At 53.2% G+C, this 18,116-nt stretch overlaps 7 protein-coding genes across 7 annotated transcripts; 3 read left to right on the top strand and 4 right to left on the bottom strand.

Annotated features, from left to right (window-relative positions):
• Nucleotides 1-424: 424 nt before the first annotated feature.
• Nucleotides 425-1,733, top strand: UCRPA7_870 (putative nadph-dependent methylglyoxal reductase gre2 protein; the record flags this gene model as incomplete). Its single annotated transcript, XM_007913461.1, has 3 exons — nt 425-446; nt 686-913; nt 970-1,733. The coding sequence occupies 3 exons, from the start codon at nt 425-427 to the stop codon at nt 1,731-1,733; spliced, it is 1,014 nt and encodes a 337-aa protein (XP_007911652.1).
• A 144-nt stretch (nt 1,734-1,877) lies between these two features.
• Nucleotides 1,878-2,489, bottom strand: UCRPA7_869 (putative origin recognition complex subunit 6 protein; the record flags this gene model as incomplete). Its single annotated transcript, XM_007913460.1, has 1 exon — nt 1,878-2,489. The coding sequence occupies one exon, from the start codon at nt 2,487-2,489 to the stop codon at nt 1,878-1,880; it is 612 nt and encodes a 203-aa protein (XP_007911651.1).
• Nucleotides 2,490-3,515: 1,026 nt separating this feature from the next.
• UCRPA7_868 (putative secretory pathway protein) lies at nt 3,516-4,127 on the top strand (the record flags this gene model as incomplete). The annotated part of the gene is made up of 1 exon (XM_007913459.1): nt 3,516-4,127. The coding sequence occupies one exon, from the start codon at nt 3,516-3,518 to the stop codon at nt 4,125-4,127; it is 612 nt and encodes a 203-aa protein (XP_007911650.1).
• A 3,732-nt stretch (nt 4,128-7,859) lies between these two features.
• On the bottom strand, nt 7,860-9,213 carry UCRPA7_867 (putative serine threonine-protein phosphatase ppe1 protein; the record flags this gene model as incomplete). The annotated part of the gene is made up of 4 exons (XM_007913458.1): nt 7,860-8,051; nt 8,110-8,527; nt 8,588-9,014; nt 9,066-9,213. 4 exons carry the CDS (start codon nt 9,211-9,213, stop codon nt 7,860-7,862), a joined length of 1,185 nt encoding a protein of 394 aa, XP_007911649.1.
• Nucleotides 9,214-10,362: 1,149 nt separating this feature from the next.
• UCRPA7_866 (putative nonsense-mediated mrna decay protein) lies at nt 10,363-12,503 on the top strand (the record flags this gene model as incomplete). The annotated part of the gene is made up of 3 exons (XM_007913457.1): nt 10,363-10,610; nt 10,669-12,176; nt 12,403-12,503. The coding sequence occupies 3 exons, from the start codon at nt 10,363-10,365 to the stop codon at nt 12,501-12,503; spliced, it is 1,857 nt and encodes a 618-aa protein (XP_007911648.1).
• Nucleotides 12,504-12,612: 109 nt separating this feature from the next.
• Nucleotides 12,613-13,572, bottom strand: UCRPA7_865 (putative pyridoxamine phosphate oxidase family protein; the record flags this gene model as incomplete). Its single annotated transcript, XM_007913456.1, has 1 exon — nt 12,613-13,572. One exon carries the CDS (start codon nt 13,570-13,572, stop codon nt 12,613-12,615), a length of 960 nt encoding a protein of 319 aa, XP_007911647.1.
• A 1,236-nt stretch (nt 13,573-14,808) lies between these two features.
• On the bottom strand, nt 14,809-15,810 carry UCRPA7_864 (hypothetical protein; the record flags this gene model as incomplete). Its single annotated transcript, XM_007913455.1, has 1 exon — nt 14,809-15,810. The coding sequence occupies one exon, from the start codon at nt 15,808-15,810 to the stop codon at nt 14,809-14,811; it is 1,002 nt and encodes a 333-aa protein (XP_007911646.1).
• Between the last annotated feature and the right edge of the window lie 2,306 nt (nt 15,811-18,116).

Here is an 18,116-nt window from a genome sequence, read left to right as displayed (position 1 = left end):
ATCACGCGGAGCGGGTTGAGACTCCGTGAAACTCCTTTAGGAGGCCGGAGCTGGAATCGGCCCTGAGCCCCGGCGTAGAGCAACGGGATAAGTGGACCTGGGTCCTTCAAACCCGGCTTGTATCCGATTGCCGTAAGACGGCAGGTGAGCAATGCTGTAGGTATGGCCGATGGGCTTTGCGGCGATAAGATATTCAATTTGAGAACTCGCCTTTTTAAAGCCGAATGACGTTTCCACTCGCGACGTTGATACAGCGGGGTAAGTGCGGATTAGATTAGACCGAAGAAAAGGTATAATTATCAAAAGAGTTTGCGATTGCTGCTCATATTCGCCTATTCACGAGGTAGCAGATTTAGAAACTCGTGAGGAAGCTAATTCTCGTGTGAAAAATCAAGGAGATTTCTTTATTAAACACTTCATCAAAATGACGAAGGTTCTCTTGACTGGTACGTGCCTATCTTAGCTATCTTGAGTAGCTCCGCATCGGGTCTGGCATCTCCAATATTCGGAGTCGCTGTTTCTGGTCACACATAGCACTGCTAACGTACTGGTATAGGTGGTTCGGGCTTCATTGCCGGTAAGAATTGAGCGTTGCAATTGGATGAGTAGTCGGGCCTCACTTAGAGCGGCTGCAATCCTTCCCGCCCACGACGCCGAATCTTTGACTAACGCCAGGGTCTCGCAGCACACATCCTCGAGCAGCTATTGGAGAAAGGCCACCAGGTGGTCACCACGGTCCGATCCGAGGATAAGGCGCAAAGGATCCGAGAAGCCTACCCGAACAAGGGCAAGGACGACCTGGACATTGTTATTGTTCCTGATATTGCGAAATCAGATGCCTTTGACGAGGTGGTCAAGATCCCTGGCATTGAGGTCGTCCTGCACACAGCCTCTCCTTTCCATTTCAAATTCAGTATGTGATCATAAAACCATTTGAGGTGCGGCAACGGCACTGACTTGTGAAACCAGGCGATCCTAAGACGGAGCTTATCGATCCTGCTCTGATCGGCACTACAGCCATCCTCAAGGCCATCGCGAAGTCTGCACCAAGTGTCAAGCGGGTTGTAGTAACCTCCTCATTTGCTGCCATCCTGGATGAGGACCATATTAGCGACCCAAACACCACCTTCTCTGAGGCTTCGTGGAATCCGGTAACCATCGAGCAGATTTACGACAGCCCAGCCGTGGCATATCGTGCATCTAAGAAACTTGCAGAAAAAGCCGCTTGGGATTTTGTCAAAGACCCGGCCAATGGCGCCAAGTTCGATGTCGCAACCGTGAACCCGCCTCTCGTCCTTGGTCCGGTTGTGCATCACCTGGCAACCTTAGACAGTATCAACACCAGCAATGAGCGCGTCGTGGCAGCTGCGACTGGCAAGTGGAAAGAAGCCGTTCCTCCTACTGGCGCAGCCCTGAACTGGGTCGATGTCCGCGATGTTGCGTTGGCACACATCAAGGCTGGGCTGGAGATCCCAGAAGCGGGCGGCAAGCGACTGTTCACCACTCCAAGCTTCTTCAGCAACAGGGATATTCTCAACGTGATCCGCAAGAACTTCCCTGATCTTGCAGATAAGCTGCCTGGCGATGATGTAAAGGGTGGCGAGCTCCCTCCCGAGAACCAGCATTATAAGGTCGACAACTCTGAGACTAATAGGGTGTTGGGAATTGATTGGATTCCGTTCGAGAAGAGTGTTGTCGACACGGTGAAGAGCCTGCAATCTTTCATTTCGTAAAGGATAGCCTCTGCGGCAGCCCCTTGATTAATCCCTGGATGTCATGTTTTCAGAGTTAGGATCCTGGGAAGCTTCGTTTTTGGCGCATGCTTCCATGATAGAGCTTGTGGCAAGCACCATGCTAGCTAGATTCAATTACTGGTGTTATGAGTCAATCTCCATGGGCACAGTGCTGTTCTCTAGGGCCGCGATCCGTTCGAGTATCCCTGCTTTCCACACCTTGAAGTCATCTCTCCTCCGTTGACTGAGGAGGTCATACCTGTCCTGGAACATACTGTCGGCCCTCCTAATTTCAACACTTTGAATCTGTTCGGTGGCATCGTGATCTTCATCCTCCAGATCATCTGCATTCGTCCTGTCTGCAAGATCTTGCATGCCCTGATACCAGTCACTTTGCAGCCAGCCTCGCTTATTTACTTCCATGACAGCCTTGTCCAAGTCCCGTGGTCTGATGGATCTCCATCCAACCCAAGCTGTGTCTTGATCTGAGCCCTTGAATGTTGCTGTTTCCCGCGCCCCGTCGAGAGTCTTGATAATCACTTTTCGTGCCGCCTGATAGCGGGTTTGATCAACTTGGTCGTCGCTTGATTTCCACTGAGCCCGCTCAGAAACATAGAAGTAGATGGCACCGAGAGTCGTGGTGATGTTGTCATTGACCCACTCATCTGATGACTTTCGGCCATGAGGCACCAGAATCGACTCCATACCGGCCATGATGGTGGGACCAAGTTCGGGTGTGCTGAGCTCCTTGCACATGAATCGCACTGTCGGTCGAATCCAAGGAGGTATGCTTGCTGCATCCACTCTGACGCCTATTGCCTTATGACTTGTGACCTTGGAGGGTGTTTGGTTTTTGTCTGGGGTTCGAAAATGACTTAATGACAACTCCTTTGTCGGGGTGCCTCTTGACGGTAGTGGCCGGTTTGCTGATGAGCCCTGGAGTTTCGATCGTGGAGTATTGAGAGGTGTCGACCGAGCACGGCTACCCGTGGATGAATTTGGTAGGATTTTGTCTAGGTGGTTATACAGACGTTTGTAGATGCGTGGTGGAATGGGAGGCCGTGGCTCAATTGGTGGTAGATTTAGAGATATCTTGAGTCTAGAAGAAATTAGGAATCCCACCAGCATAACAACATCCAATTCTAAGAACACACCTATCGCATGCTATATTGGCACATGCATAAGGACGCGCGATCTCTTCCTCGGCTTTCAGTGTGCTTGCTCGGTTTCGTGACTGTGCAAGCAGTGAGCCTGCAAGCTCGACCAGTGGAGGCGGAAGGTTGGAGTTCTGTGTCGGAAGGAGAGAGAGCAAAGCCTGCTCTATGGATCTATTCATGACTGCGGCAATACTCGACGCTTGGTCGATATAATTAAGGGCTCAACACTTGGCAAGATTCTGGTGTGGAGGCAAGAAAAGTTATTCCTGGCTTGCGAAGAGAGAGGCTCATCATCAATACCTAGGTAATGAAGAGAGCTGTGCATACTATCGCGCTAAGGTCGCGCCGCAACGCGTGCTCCTTAAAGCCCCTGCAGCTCGATAAGCTACCTTAAATTTAGCGCCGGGCAAGTGCCGGGCTGGTGTGCTATCGCCTGTGCCGTCGCAATTCATCCGCTTTGACCTTGATTGAGTCAGCTTGCAATCGACAGAACACTTGATCCGGTGGAGGACAAAGAAACCACACATAGATTCGGCGAGTTTAGACATCAGAACCCGCCCTGCTGCATCCTGAGACAACCAATTGAGCGCCTCCAAGACAGAATTCGAACCGTCATTCCAGCGCAATGCACGCCTCGTGGCTTATTTTACTCGGCTTTGCGGGCGCATCGCTCGCTCACGGAGACCATGGCAGCCATGATCAGCGGCCTATGGTCGACGAGAATGCAGATTGGATTACGAAGCATATGGCCGAGGAGCACCACGCCGAGAACTTCGATGCCGCCTCATTCTTTGCCCTGCACGATTTCGATTCGGACGGACAGTGGGAAGCCGAAGAGATCTTGCGCACATACGGCTTGATGGACGAGTCCAACAAGGACGTCACGCAAGCACGGAGGGATGAAATAGCAGCGGAGGCAATGAGACTGCTGGATACAAATAACGACAATTCCGTCAGCAGGGAAGAATGGCAGAGCTTCATCGCCTCTGGCAAAACGCTCCCCGACATGGGGACTGGGCCTGGCCACCATGGTGACGATGAGTACGAATACGAGATCCACCATTGGGAGAAGTATCACGATGAAAATACCAAACTTGAAGACCTTACGCATCCTGAAGACATTGAACACTTCAAGAAGCACGAGGAGATGGAGGAGGAGCAGGAGCGTATTGAGGAGCTCGCGAAACGCAGCATAGTTGAGGAGAACATCCCGAGCAAGTTTAGGAGACAATCATGATGGGCATAGACTTGGAGGAGTTGGACGGAGTATATAATGAGGGACGATATACGTTCATGTATCTTCATTTCTAGAACTTTTAATGTACACATCGAAGACGCAGTGCCACACATCAGGCGCAAACGTCTTGACTAATTCGACATATTCAACCAGCGCTGTACGGTTTCCCGTTTCTTCCGTACTCCAATTGTCGAACAGTTCTTGCAACTCTTTCTGCCGATGCTCAATATCGTGGACCCCGACATTTTCATGGAGATGTAGCCAGCCATATTGAGACTTGCTCATCATGTCCCAGGCGGTCTTCCAACTGCCATCACTCTTGGGAAGAAGCCCACAGTTTACGTGGCAGATGTCAGGCGTCAGTTCAGTTCCCCATAGTTCACGAACTCTCTTTCCAGCTTCCTGGTTGTCCTCCTGGAAGACAATGATTGTTTCTTCCCCCGCCACTAGCTCTGACGTTGGACTTTCGAGATCCTGGCCCTTCACCACTTTCACAGACCAACCGTTACGTACGGCTCCTCTCCTTAAGCCCTCGACGCTCCATGGATTTAATTCCCAGCAGAGTATTTTTAGCCCGAGCTTTGCGTACGAGAACACAAAGTATCCGATGCCACCATAAAGATCGACGGCCCATTTGCCTTTCAAGCTAGATCTTGGCCGGATACGATGACATAAATCTTTCCTAGTATTGGCGGACCCAGGCTCGTCGTGGAAGTCAAGAAGACGTGCCTTCTCTTTGACATTTCCTCTGCTGAACATGGTCCATCTTGGTGCCCATGTCTGATGAATACCATTCTGCTTCGTTGCCACCCATAGAGCTTTCTCAAAATCCAGATTCGTAATCTCTCTTGAGCTGGACATGGTTTTAGACGGACCGAAGTCTCCGTATAGCATCTTCAAGCCACTAGGGCTTCTCAAGATGTTCTCTTCTTGTTTTTGTGACACGTTCTCATTATCTTGTCCTGTTGCGCCCGGAGTTGATGTTTGAAGTGGTATTCCTTCATTTGCCGCTAGATGGGTGAACACTTCGCTCGATTTCCTGGAAATTTGTCCCAGTATATCGGTCCATAAACTTTCTTTTTGAGCTTCTGTTGTTTGTTCTAGCTTTTTCACCCATGAAGGAGATGTAAAACTGCCGCTTGGCAGCAGAATCATTGGACTGTATGCAGTCCATCGCTTCGGCGCATCGCCAAGTAGCGTCCTTGTCAACGCCCCCTCATCTTCGGCATCTGCTGAGTTTTCTGGAACATTGGTGGACAGCCATCCTTCCACTGCAGTCAGGATCGGGTTTGCTGCTTTCTTCTTGCCCCGATGTGGTGTCTCGGCAGACATTTGATGTGTGAAAATACAGGAAGTGTTAGCGGGGGTTGGAGGTGCACGAGAACCGCTAATAGCCAATATCCTGAAGCGCTAAATCTTCGACTTCCGAACCGAGACACAGTAGGCCTGGCAAACGGTCGGCTGTGCATGAGGTGGCTTGGAAGATTAGAGTCTAGGCGCAAGTCAATCAACTCGAGTTCCGCAAGCTGAATTGGCTTGCCTCACAGCTGAAAATGTGGCGGTTGCCCGGCTCTTCCACGTTGTTGCTTAATTTGTTTCCTTGTCAATAGCAAAAGTCTCCCTTGAGATCGTCGGCTTGAAGGCGTTCTGGTCAAGCCTGCCAGGTGTTCTGCTCGAAAAATTACTGCACCGTTGATCACACCAGCTACCTACAGACCCATTATAACATCCCTAGGTACTCCCGATGGCATCCTCAATCGCTGGCCTGGAGCCACTTGGGCGGCCTCGTGAAGCGAACAATCGTTTCGTGAAACAATATTTGGTTGGAAAGGGACTCGGAGAGTCGATCGCTCATTCATTATCTATGAATGAGCTATGCTACTGGACAGAAGCAGAACTGGATAATGTCTTCAAAGATCTTCATGTAACTCCTAACTCTCTGAGAGCTGGACTCATCTCCTTCCACGCCCCATTTGCTCACAACGAGGTGTTCGTGAAACCTACATTAGCAGAAATTGAGGCATCAGTCGATATGAATGGAGCCTTGTGTGTCAACAAATACGGGCAATTTATGATCAACCCCGAGGAGGGTTTTGCTGCCCTTTCTCATGTCTGGTCTCAGGGGCTAGGATCTGACCCTGAGAACCGAGGACTCCGAAAGAGTTTGTTGGATCAGGTCTTTGCGAAGATCGAGCCATTGGGCGTGGAATGGATTTGGACAGACTCTCTGGCGATACCTGGAGGTAGCAGAACACTCACCTCACATGAGGTAGCTCTCAAGGCTCACCTCATCAATGCCATGGCCGATATATACCGCAATGCGAAGCATGTGGTGATTATTGACGCGTTGTGTCTGCGGTTGAGGTCTGTTGATCCGGTCAAGACAGCTTTTGCCCTCTGTTGTGGAGGTATGATCTCTTGACAATTCAACCAGTCAATGACTAACGAAGGCAGTATGGATGACACGAGTCTGGACTTACCAAGAAATAAAACTAGCCACAAATGCTGTGGTAGTAACTGAGGACGGCTTCGTAAAGTTTGGCGAGATATCAGACTTCATGGGAGTCATGGCGCATCTGGAAGTTGGGGAGAAGTGGAGAGTCGACAGCCCTGGACAATATCCAAGTCTCGCCAAGTCCATCAAGCGTCTGGAGAGAAATGACCGAACCGGTGTTTCACTCCCAGACCTCGCCATATCTTGTGGTCAACGCGATGCTGGCGAACCTCTTGACTACGTTCGAGCTCTATTTCCTACACTAAGAATCCAATGGAATCTGAGTGATGACGCACGCTCTGGGATGCGCAAGCTTTACGAAGCGCAGAAGGACCATGCTTCGAGGTTGACACTGTATCACGGCCCACCACGAGCGCCGTACCCATCATGGGCTCCAGCCGTGTTTCATGGCTATACTGATTGCAAGATCACGTCTGAGGGACAATGGCTTGAACGGGGAATGCGTCGGACCTGGCTTGCCAGCAAGATAAAGTCGATTATACCCAGTAAACCGCCAGCACTTATTCTTGAGTTCGACAATGGACAGCCTCGCGGAGCCTTGTCGTGTGGTTTCATCAGCGAAGCTACCAAGAGGGAAAGCCCGCAGAGCATCGAGGCTTTCCAGAAAGCAGTTGACCAAGGGAGCGCATATCTGCTCTCGGACGAGGCTTTGATTCCAAAACAAAGAAGTTCTCGTGTTGGCCTTGTTGTTCAACGGAATACGAGATCGCAGACCCTTGAAGCCTGGGTATTATTCACCTTGGCTGTCGGCGAGACTGAGGAGAGCTGGCAGGCTCAACGGGGCGACTGGCTATTGCTACACGAGAGCCCATTGCTGGGCAGTGGCATACGTGCTGTGGTTTCTCAATCTGCACCTACGCTACCGCCGCGTCAACCTTCGGGTTCTCAGGAAAAACCTAATGAATGTGTGATCTCATAGAAATGATACAAGGTCGCGTCTGAGGTTCACTTGCTTGATTTGACCTTCCTCTTGGAAGATAATACAAGCGAGCTGCCACATTTGTCATAGATCATAAAGAGCATAAAAAAACCGTCGGTCTTAAATGTATATGTGTGTACTTCCTAGAGCTCTCCTAGGAGCAGCTTCATTGAATTCATGGCCCATGACCTCATGTGAATAGCCCAGGGGTATCGAAGGCCCACATGCATCTCATATCTACTATACAAGTTGGGAACTCATTGACAACGCCTGCCATGCCCTCTATTCCAACATACAATCAAAGGAAATAATCACTCGGTCCGCGTCTGCCAGCTGGGACGTGTCGTTGGTCGTCAGGAACGGCAGAGAAAATGCTAAACTTGGTGTCTAGAGTCGTGTCCACGGTCATTATTGAGGCAACATTACCGCATCGGTAACAGTAATTAGGCGCAGACCAGACGGTGACGACGGACTTCTCGGGGAAATGGAACTGATAAAATGTTTAGTGGGAAACACTCGAAGTATGTACTGTGTAGGGAGTGTCATACCTTATAACCTTCGTTCACGAGCTGGTGTGCTCTTGCGATGGTTTGCAGACCATTGACATGGTTGAACTCCGTCGCAACCTTGTCACCGAAAAGCCATCCAGCACCGCGTGGACTGACTGCCCAAGTTTCTATATCCTCGGGGTCACTCCATACGAGATCGCAGAAGGCACCTTCATGCGGAATCTCCTGAGCACGAGCCACAACTCGGATCTGATCGATGGTTCGGATCTCCGGACTGAGACCACCGTGTACACAAAGCACGGTGCCGTCAACAATAGCAGCAAGTACCAAAAAGTCAAACACTTGACAACATGCTTTCCATACAGATGCGTTGCCATATTTCTGCTGGCATTCTTCGTAAAAACCGTACACTTGTGTAATCTGACGAGATTCGTGATTTCCACGGACGAGGACTATTCTATCAGGATATCTGCAACTGATTAGTGTGCAATTCATGGACTTTTCTGGATCTACATACTTCGCCTTGAGGCACATAAGAAGTGTAAAAGTCTCGAGACTGAAGTAGCCTCGGTCGACAAAGTCTCCGAGGAAGACAAAGCGAGTATCTGCTGATTGTGATGACGAAGTGACACCAACACCAGAGTCAGGGGTGCCTGATCTTTGAACATTCTCAGATGAGGTGTTCGCATTGTCCTCCTCCTCCTCATCGTCTTCACCAGATGACCCAGCATTCTTTATCTTCTTCTTCAACTTGGGATTTGTTATTTCGGTTGGGGGTTCGATATCTTCAGATCTAATGACTGTAGTCGATGTCTGGGGGGCCTCGACATGAGTCTCCCCGGGCATACCGCCAGCAACACGGAAAAGCTCAAGTAAATCATAAAATTGGCCATGGATGTCTCCACAGATTGTGACTGGTGTTACAACAGGTTGTATGTTGGACTCTAAGGTTCATATTAGTATGATAGTAGCCTAGCCATGAATAGGCAACATACCCTCCATGAGGACTTCTTTTACCATCTCGCAGAGCTGCTTCATGACAGCTTCCGGGAGGTAGTGACATTGTTTGGCTTCTTCGAGCCACTCATCGAGCCCTGCTCCTGGCAGGAGTTTGGCCGGGCCAGGCTTGGGGACGGTAGACATGATGGCTCTGGTGTGGTCGAACGCGATGCAATCGGCGAGACGGAGGGGCTAGTTCGAGCAACCTGCCGTTTTGTATAGACTTTGTCAGAGCCCGGCGGCTGGAACGTGTACGTCCAGTGCTTGATCAACTTCGAACGATTTTCTCGTGCGTATGCCCGGCAATGCGGAGTGATACGCTGGCGACCTCGTCGTGGATCCCTCGATGGGCCTTCAGCTCGGAAGTCAACGTCGATGCTGGCCTCACGGAGCGTGCGATAGCACTCGTAGCTCTCAAATATGGCTTCGTAAGACTGGTCGTCGCTCGGAGGAATAGGCGATGGAAGCTCCAACCGGCGTGATCGTCGTTTAGCTCGAGCTTCTGCCAGCCGATTAGCACATTGATGGAAGGGATTCTCACAGTGCTGATGTCTACAAAATATAGAGAAATATGTTGGGCACTCGTCAACTGGGGAACAGTAGCATACCTGAAGCTTGCTGGGCTTTGGCTCTATCACGAGCTGGCAGCGGTCCAGATTGAGTAGCGCTGCCAGTCGCCGACCGCCGTTGGGCTTCCGCCTCCTGCTCCTTATTAGCCACTTGCCCCCCTGTGGCTTTCTTCCAGGGCCACTTCATCTGGCTGTAGCAGCTGGCTGAGTGTGGCGCTGGAAGCTTAGATAAGCTGAGGTGGTGCGTGCGTTGTTGATAGAAAGGTCACGTGTGAGGTCAGAAAAAGTTGAGTGAGGTACAGAAAGATGTACACAGCAAAGTGAGCTAGTCCTCTTTGACACAGGTCCCTTCCCCCCACCACAGCCTTGATGGAATGTTCCTCCATGAACACTCACTATCCCATCAAGCTGCCCATACTTCTTCACCTGATCCCCCTTTGAGCTGCACTCTGGTCGGAGACAAGATTGTCTTTGGATCGAGATTTGGCCAGATATATTTGAATGGGTTTTCTGAGACCAATATCGCCTTCTCCGAATCAAGGACATCTATCGGACTTATGTCGCCAGCCGTTTTCGTTCGCCAGACTCGATACCACCTAAAAGCAGGTCCACCGTACCGGTGACTTTTTGGGGCAGCGCCCCCAGCGGCCCTTGCGAGGCAATACAAATGAGCCAGGACCATACTATTCATGAAATAGTAAGGAAATTCGTCGATCGATGAAGGATGGCAACCCCGCAGGTGTTGTCGCGCAAGGCGAACGGTGTGTTGCCCGTGGCTGCGGCCCAAGCGACAACCGATGCGCCGAAGGCTACAAAGTCGAAGGTGCCTGTTGATGGGGAGAAAGTGGTGATTCGAAGGCTGCCTCCTGGCATGACCGAGGACGAATGCATTAAGTTACTAGGGGAGGACTGGAAAGTCGGCAATGGCAAGGTGGACTGGTTCTCATACCAGCCCGGAAAGATCTCGCAAGAGTTTGTGCTTCTGGTTGTGAACATACTGATCTATTGGCTAATATTATCACCATTGAAGCCCGTCTAAGCCTTCTCGTCCAGCACGCGCGTACCTACATTTGAAGAAGAGAGAGGAAGCCTTACCTCTGAATGAGATGGTTAAGACTATTATATGGGAGGACGCCAAGGACACATACAACAGCCCATCTCTGATTGCACCCCCTGCAGTCGAGCTTGCCATTTACAAGAAGGTGCCGAGCGGGAAACGACGCAATGACGGGCGCCAGGGGACTATTGACCAGGATCAGGAGTTCATGGATTTCCTCGAGGGGCTTGCCAACCCGACCGTTGCAACCAAGGAGGGCGAGGGTGGTGAAGCAACCGAGGAAGAGGGCAAGTCTGCGGCCAAAGCGACTAGCACTCCTTTGATCGATTACTTGCGAGAGAAGAAAGCAAATAAGGCCAAGGATAGTTCCGGCTCCAAGAGTGGAAAGCATGGTCGACAGGAGTCTCAGGGAGGCAAAGGAAAGGGCTCGGCGGCGGCTGGAGATGACTCCAAAAAGAAGTCTAAGGAGTCAAAGTCTGATAAACCGAAGGAGACGGTGAAGATTCTCACGAAGAAGCAGGCGGCCGAAGCTGCAGCTGAAGCTGCGAAAGTTGTTGCTGGCCAACTTTCAGGAGCCTCGACGCAGGAAGCCCCGAAGAGTCGGAGGGCTGGTATCGCTGCTGCTGCTAGGATCTTGGAACGAGACCTGGGCCTAAGCCCTGGGACGGCCCATAGGAGGGCTCGTCTCGAGGCAGCTAAGCAGGATGCCGCAAAGAAGACTGAAGGAGATAACAAAGCATCCGCCTCTGGTGAGACTCCAACCCCAGCAACAACCTCAGCGACCTCGGGCACCTCCACTGTGCCTTCGTCGGCGCCGACAGCACCGAAATCGCAAGCCCAAGAGTCCTCGAAGTCTTCGAGAGGAGCAAAGGGGAAGAAGCAGGGGGCATCAGCAGAATCTGCAAAGTCCAAAGGCGACAAGTCATCCGAGACTTCTGCTGCAAGCAAGACTCCAGTGATCCTCTTGAAGAAGAAAGACGAGGCCGGCGAAAAGGCAGGCCAAAAAGGAACGGGGACTGCCGCATCTGCATCAAATACATCACAAGCACCGCCAACTGGGCCCAAGGCTACGACAAACAAGAATGCCCAGGCGAGCGGTTCGCAGAAGAAAGGTGGCCAGTCTCAGGCGCCTACCCCAGGCGCAACACGTGCGTTCGTTAAGCACGCGAACCCATCTCAAGGTGTAACTGAAGCGTTGTTGAAGGAGGCTATGCAGGCTTTCGGGACTATCACCTTCGTCGAGATTGATCGCCGCAAGGGTTTTGCATATGTAGACTTTTCCGAGCACGACGGGTTGGTCAAGGCTATTTCTGCAAGCCCAATCTCTGTGGCAGATGCTACTGTTCAAGTTCTGGAGCGAAAGGAGACGGGAACCAAGAAGGGTGCTGCTGCCCAGTCTGCTTCTTCAAATGGCACTGCTACTACATCAGGGTCCGCCGCGCCGACAGTATCAGCTGAGAAAGGCGCGCCGAGCACTACCAGTGAACACAAACGTGGAGGACGTCGTCGGGGTGGGCGAGGTAGAGACACTGGTCCCAAAGAGGGTGCCAGCAAGTCTGCGGACCAAGCAGCCTCAACCACTGCAGCCCCAACCCCTGCCGCAACTTCAAGTGCTGGATGAAGGATATTGGGCAACGTTGGCGACTACACTTCTTCGATATGAAGAGTCATATCACTCTTCAATACTTCGATTCTTACTGAGCCCAGAGCACTTCCGAAACCGTTACGGCAATGACCAGCTTACACTGGTTATCGCGCCAGGAAAGGGATTAGGGCTACCGGAAGATGTTATGGGCAAAGATCTTTGATCTATGGTATCAAAGAGAACAGTTTCTCTACTTCTCGGTCAGAGCAATTTTGGTGATAAATAGAAGAGAGCAGATCGATGATCAGGGTGTGATCGCTCACTCACAATAGCTACTTTTTGACACGAGCAGAGGACAAGACCTCAAGCTGCTGTTTGAACCCGGCGGTCAGGTCAGCCAGGTCGGCCGACTTGACCAGGTCCACGGCGCCAAACAGCTTGGTAGATAGCACGAGGTAGAACAGAACCCCTAGCAGAAACCCAAACACGATCGCTTCCCGCTCCGCGAGCACCCTCCTGACGTGCGCCTTTGCGTCCGCCGCCCACAGCCACTGCCCGGCCTCGCGCCGCGCGACCCGTAGCCCCGGCAGCCCGTCCAGGCTGTCCAGGTTCGCCTGCACCTGATACTCTAGCACTTTGCCAGCTTTTTGGCGCTTACGTGCGTTGTCCACCAGCGTGGGCCGGTCCTCGAACACGCTGTTCTCCTTGTCCCACCGCAGCCGGAGGACCCCGTACTTGTCGAACTTGCCATTCTCCTCGCCCTGTTCCACTTGCTCCCCCTCCTCCTCCTCCTCCTGCCCCGCTTCGGGTTCCGCCCCGGGACCGCCGGCGGCTCCTGCGGCGGCGGGGAGGTACAGCTCCTTGCGGACGCGCGGCACACCGTAGCCACAGCTCGTGCTCACCTGGAAGACATCACAGACGATGACGCTGCGGACGGCGTCCGGGCGCGCCTTGCCGAGGCGCTCGAGCCAGCCGGCAAACAGCGGGCTGTCCCACTCGACGACGCGGCCGCGGCCAAAGAGCCGCAGGATGCGGGGACTGGCGCCGACGCTCATGAACATGATGGTGATGCGGCCGTTCTCGTACAGGTGCGCGATCGTCTCGCACCCGGAGCCGGTGCGGTCCAGGTAGGCGACCTGGTTGGGCGAGAGCACGCTGAACGTCGAGGACGGGAGGCCCTTGGGCGAGACGTTGACGTGCGCGCCGTGCGTGGGCGCCGACGCCACGTAGAAGACGGGCTGGGCCAGCACCCATGAGGTGAGGGAGGGGGTGAGTGACGGGATGAGCTTCATCTTGTTCCTCTACCCCGTATGAAGGTCCTGTAGAATGTAGTGTGCAGACAGATAGATGGGGATGTGGAGCGGGCAGAGCCTCGTGGAGGAGAGGATCTACCGATAAGTAACGTTGTTTTCTTGTTGTGTTAGTTGAGTCACTAGATAAAGGCTGCCGATTGCGTCAATACACTACTGGAATGCACGCATGATAGGGAAGATAGCTTTTTGGCAGTCAAGTAATTGAATTCAATTGAACCGATTGCGCTATAAGCGCCCTTCCACCAGCCGCGAAGCCGTTTTCCCCGAAGAGCAGAAAAAGTCTATGGTATGATATGGTATAAAGTGTCAAACGTAAGAAGGGTATGGTATCTCTGTCTCTGTCTCTGTCTCCGTCTCCGGCCGGCCGATTTTCCAAAAGCTAACGTACAGGAATGGTTTGGGTATACATGACAAGAAAATATGGTGACAACAACAGAGATCTATCTAAAACAGGGCGAGGCAAACTAGACCGAAGCCTCTCGCCGATATGACAACTCACGCAGCAGTGCCTTTGCCCTCTTCTCCATGTGAGTCAAACAACAACCGCTACAGCCAAACAGCAACCCCACTCCCGGCATCGGGGCGGGCGTGGGACTGTCCAGCTTAGCGGGGTTCCGGCCGAGTGTCCAGGCACTGGCCCACCGAGATGGCTTCCGATTGACCAGTCATTCACTGACTGCGCAGCTGTCAGCGATTGAGTGGCCAGGTGGTGAAATGATTGAGTGTTGCCTCCACCTCCAGGTTCGCGTCCCGTGCGGTGCGGCATGTGGAAAGGTGTAATAGTGCATCTGGGTGCCTAGAGGATCCGCCCTGGCAGGTCCTCTTCGAGTGCAATAGCTGGTGGTGTTTTGGTGGTGTGTAAGTGGTGTAAGTGCCTCCAGATGGGGTGTGTGAGAATGTATGTGTGTGGCCTGGGCCCCAGTCTAATGCGATGCGTGCTTATCGATGCTGCAACACACGCCAGGCACGCCAGTTGCCGAGTAGGAATGAATGGTTGTAAGTGATGTCGTTTTTGAGTCTATACCCGTCCGTCTTTTTTGGTGGTTCCCCCCCATAATGCACCTCTGCGGTTCAGCATGCCCCGATTTTGACGCCGTTCTCCAGTAAAATCAAAAGACCCTTATTGGCAGCCTTGTGACATAACCAGTCACTTATCATAGCTGCCTTCTCTATTCGTAAATAGAATAGATCAGTGGATTGTGTGCCGAAAGCGCATCACGTCCTCCGCGGTCTTTCAGGAAGCGGATAAGGATGGTAATTGCCGTCCTCGTAATCATAGTAGTCTGCAGACGCATCGGGAACAGAGACTGATGGCCGCTGCATCGGGGGGACGCCCGCGCTGCGCGGCACATTGGAGTATGTCGGTGCGTGATGGTGGCTGGTGACGGGCGGGTTCTGCTGAGTGGTGGCGATGTAGCCGTCGAATTGGCGACTGCGGCCCGGCGACGGCGGCACATGTACGGGGATCGGTCTCTGCTGCGGCGGCGGCGGCGCCGGTGCTGGCGCTGGCGGGCCCCAGGGCTCGACATAGCTGTCGCGCCGGCGACGAGGCGGCCTTGCTGTGATCGGCGGTTGAGAACCACCGCTGCTATCGCTGCCCCCTTCCTCGCCGCGCTCAAAGCGCTTCGACAGGCGCTTCTTCTCTGGATCGACCTTCTCCCTCTTGCTGGAGCTCCGGTGAATCTTGGGCTCAGGGGGCGGCGGAGGGGGCATGGTATTGGTCATGGGCGGCTGCTGGTTGGCGTACTGTTCCTTGAGAGCCTGAATGGCGTCTCCGAGCTTCCTCTTGAGGTCTTCGTTGTCGTGCGACATGTTCTGCATGCCCTTCATCAACTCGCGCTTCTCGAGGACGAGCTTCTTGTTCTCGTCCTCGAGCTGCTCACTGCGCTCAAAGAGGCCGCGCCATTGCGCCTCCTTCTCGCGCAGGTCCTTGCGTGTCTGGGTGAGCTCGGCGTCGATGCGCTCGGCCTTCTTCTTGTAGTGCGACGCATTCTTGCGGGCGTCGTCGAGGGCGTCCTGCAGCGCGCGGATGTCGTTGCGCTGGGTCTCGAGGTCTTTAGCTGTGAACACGCGATCAGGATGAGCTGCCCCTCCACGGCTGGCTTGATCGCTGAACGAACCAACTCCTGAGTCGCTGTGGCGGTTGCTCCCGCTGCTGCCCCGCGACCCACCCGAAGAGGGTGAGTCGCCGCCGAACCTAACGGTTCTTGAGGACATCTTTTTTAGCAGAGGTCCCTGCAGCGACTCTTAACTAATAACAGAATAATCCCGAAAACGGTCGTATGGATGAAAAGATTCAGGGCGAGCAGCACCGGCACAACGCAGCAAAATGTGTAACGTGCTGATTTGATGCGAGAGACGCAGAGATGCAGAGCTGCCCGAACTAAATAAAAAAAGAGAGCAGTAAGGCGGGTGGGAGGGAGGTCAAGGGCGAATTGGGGGGGTGTGTGGCAGGGTTGACCGGAGGACGAGGCTGTGGTTAGGAATGTGTCCTATTGATTAGGCTCCAAGTCCTTGGTGCGAGAAAAAAAAAAAGCGTTCAGGGATGATTGAAGCCCAACGGAAGCGCGGCGACAGTGACGGCGGTATAAGTGCGGTCAAATCCCTTTCCAGGAACAAGAAATCTGGATAAGATAAATTGGGCTGGGGGAATCTCGGCACGCACTGCTCCCTGACTGAACTGAGGGATAATAAGGGGTAGACGGGTGTGTGGGATTGAATAGCGAGGCTATAATAAGATGGCTTATATACGGATGGGAAACAGAGAGAAAGAGAAAGGAGAGAGGGGAGGGAAGACCAAGATACACCTTTCCACCTTTTGAATTATAATTTATTCAGTCAGTCACTCACTCACTCACACACTTCGCAATCATGGCAAAAGACACCGCACTGCTGCCTCCGCGACTCCCAGCATGGACGGCAGACTCATGGGCTGGCCGGCCAAGGAAGGGAACATCCATCCATCTAGTCTAGGACTAAGCTTCTGCGACTGCGCGACTTGCACAGCACAGCACAGCACACCTTGCGCGAAGAGACGCCGGCTGGCCGGGGTAAAAAGGAAAGAAAAGAAAAGAAGCAGACACCACCCACACTCATGGGCAGGGGGAGCGTGTGAATATCCAGTCTCTCCAGGAGTGCATCACCTAAGCCCAAGGAGGGAGAAGAGGTGGGAGTGGAGGTAGTGGTACCGCAGTGGTGGATCTACCAATGCGCCGCCCTCCTCCCTTTTCTCGCTCGAGCGAGCCCCCTTGGCTGCCAGCAGCACAGCCTAAGGTCAGCGTCGAGTCATACTACCTCACATGCCGTGATCCTTACCTTGCTCGTCTGTCCACCCCCCAGGCAGACCGGCCGGGACCAGCACCCTAGCACCTACTGCAGAGCATCCTGGCGCTGGATACCCACATGTGAGGCTCAATTACCGCTTGCGGCCATCTTGGGGGAGAGTCGGAGCCGGTCAGGATGGCGATGCGCCGGGCAGAGCCAGACTGAGTGTATGGGTAGAGGTACAACAACGGCCACTCCTCAGGTTCTCACCGCCTGAGACGAACTCGTGTTTTCTTCTGTGCTGGAAAGCACCCGACAGGAGGTGAGTTGACCACCATCAGGACAGAAAGAAGACAGGAATTGGACAGCAAGAGAGAAGGTGGGCAGCACCCGCGCAGTCGCGTCGACAACTTTGCTACACAGAACGAGTCTCAACCCCCCATCTCCGTCGGCGGGTTGTCCCTATAGGCTAGGAACAGAAAGAGTGGGCAGTGCCGGCCACATCTGCTCGCGGCAGACTCGAACGGCCGACACGAATCGAAGGCACATCCCAGCCGGTCAAGAGACTTCTCGCATGGTTGCCTCATGCTCACCGAGGTGCGTCTTGTTGCCAAGTTTGCCTGCTTGGGGTGGAGGGGGCTCTTGGGAGAGCTGGCGAGCTTGAGGCCATTTTCGGCCCCCAAAGATGGGTCGCCAGGAGCCGTGCATGGCGGTTCGCCCAGCTACAGTAGTGAAAGCGCTGCCGGGCTTCTGCAGACGCGGGCTCTAACGGATGCAGCAGGCATTTGGCATTTCTTAGAAGGGGGAATCCGGCTGTGATTCGTCCTTCGGTTCATAGATGCCTACGATTCGCTCACAGAGCCAGGTTGCAGCAACACGATCGGCCAAGAGAGCCAATAGGTTGATGCGGTCGCCAGACAAGAGACCCTCTCTCTGTGCTGTGAGAAACCCCAGGCCCACAGTCTCGTCACGTTCGTTCGCGACGAGGTACGTGTGCTTGTGGTCTTGGAAGGAGAGGTGAGTCATGTCCCAAGATGCGACCAGCGATGCGATCCCGAGGCACGCGGCGCGGTGATGAGCTCAGAGATGATGATGTCGTCTCGGCGTCTAGAAAACAAGACTAAGGTAGTTGTCTTCATGCGCTAGATGCATGTCTCAGTCAGTCTGATAGGTAACAATGAGTGATCGATTGACTGATAGATGGTCTGCATCGTATCGTATCGCTCCCGTCGTGTCTGTCTGTCTCTCCTTCCCGCTCC

This window comes from Phaeoacremonium minimum (assembly GCF_000392275.1).
Source record: "Phaeoacremonium minimum UCRPA7 unplaced genomic scaffold PA7_03_scaffold_44, whole genome shotgun sequence".
Lineage (NCBI taxonomy): Eukaryota > Fungi > Ascomycota > Sordariomycetes > Togniniales > Togniniaceae > Phaeoacremonium > Phaeoacremonium minimum.
This window is presented reverse-complemented; position numbering and strand designations above follow the sequence as displayed.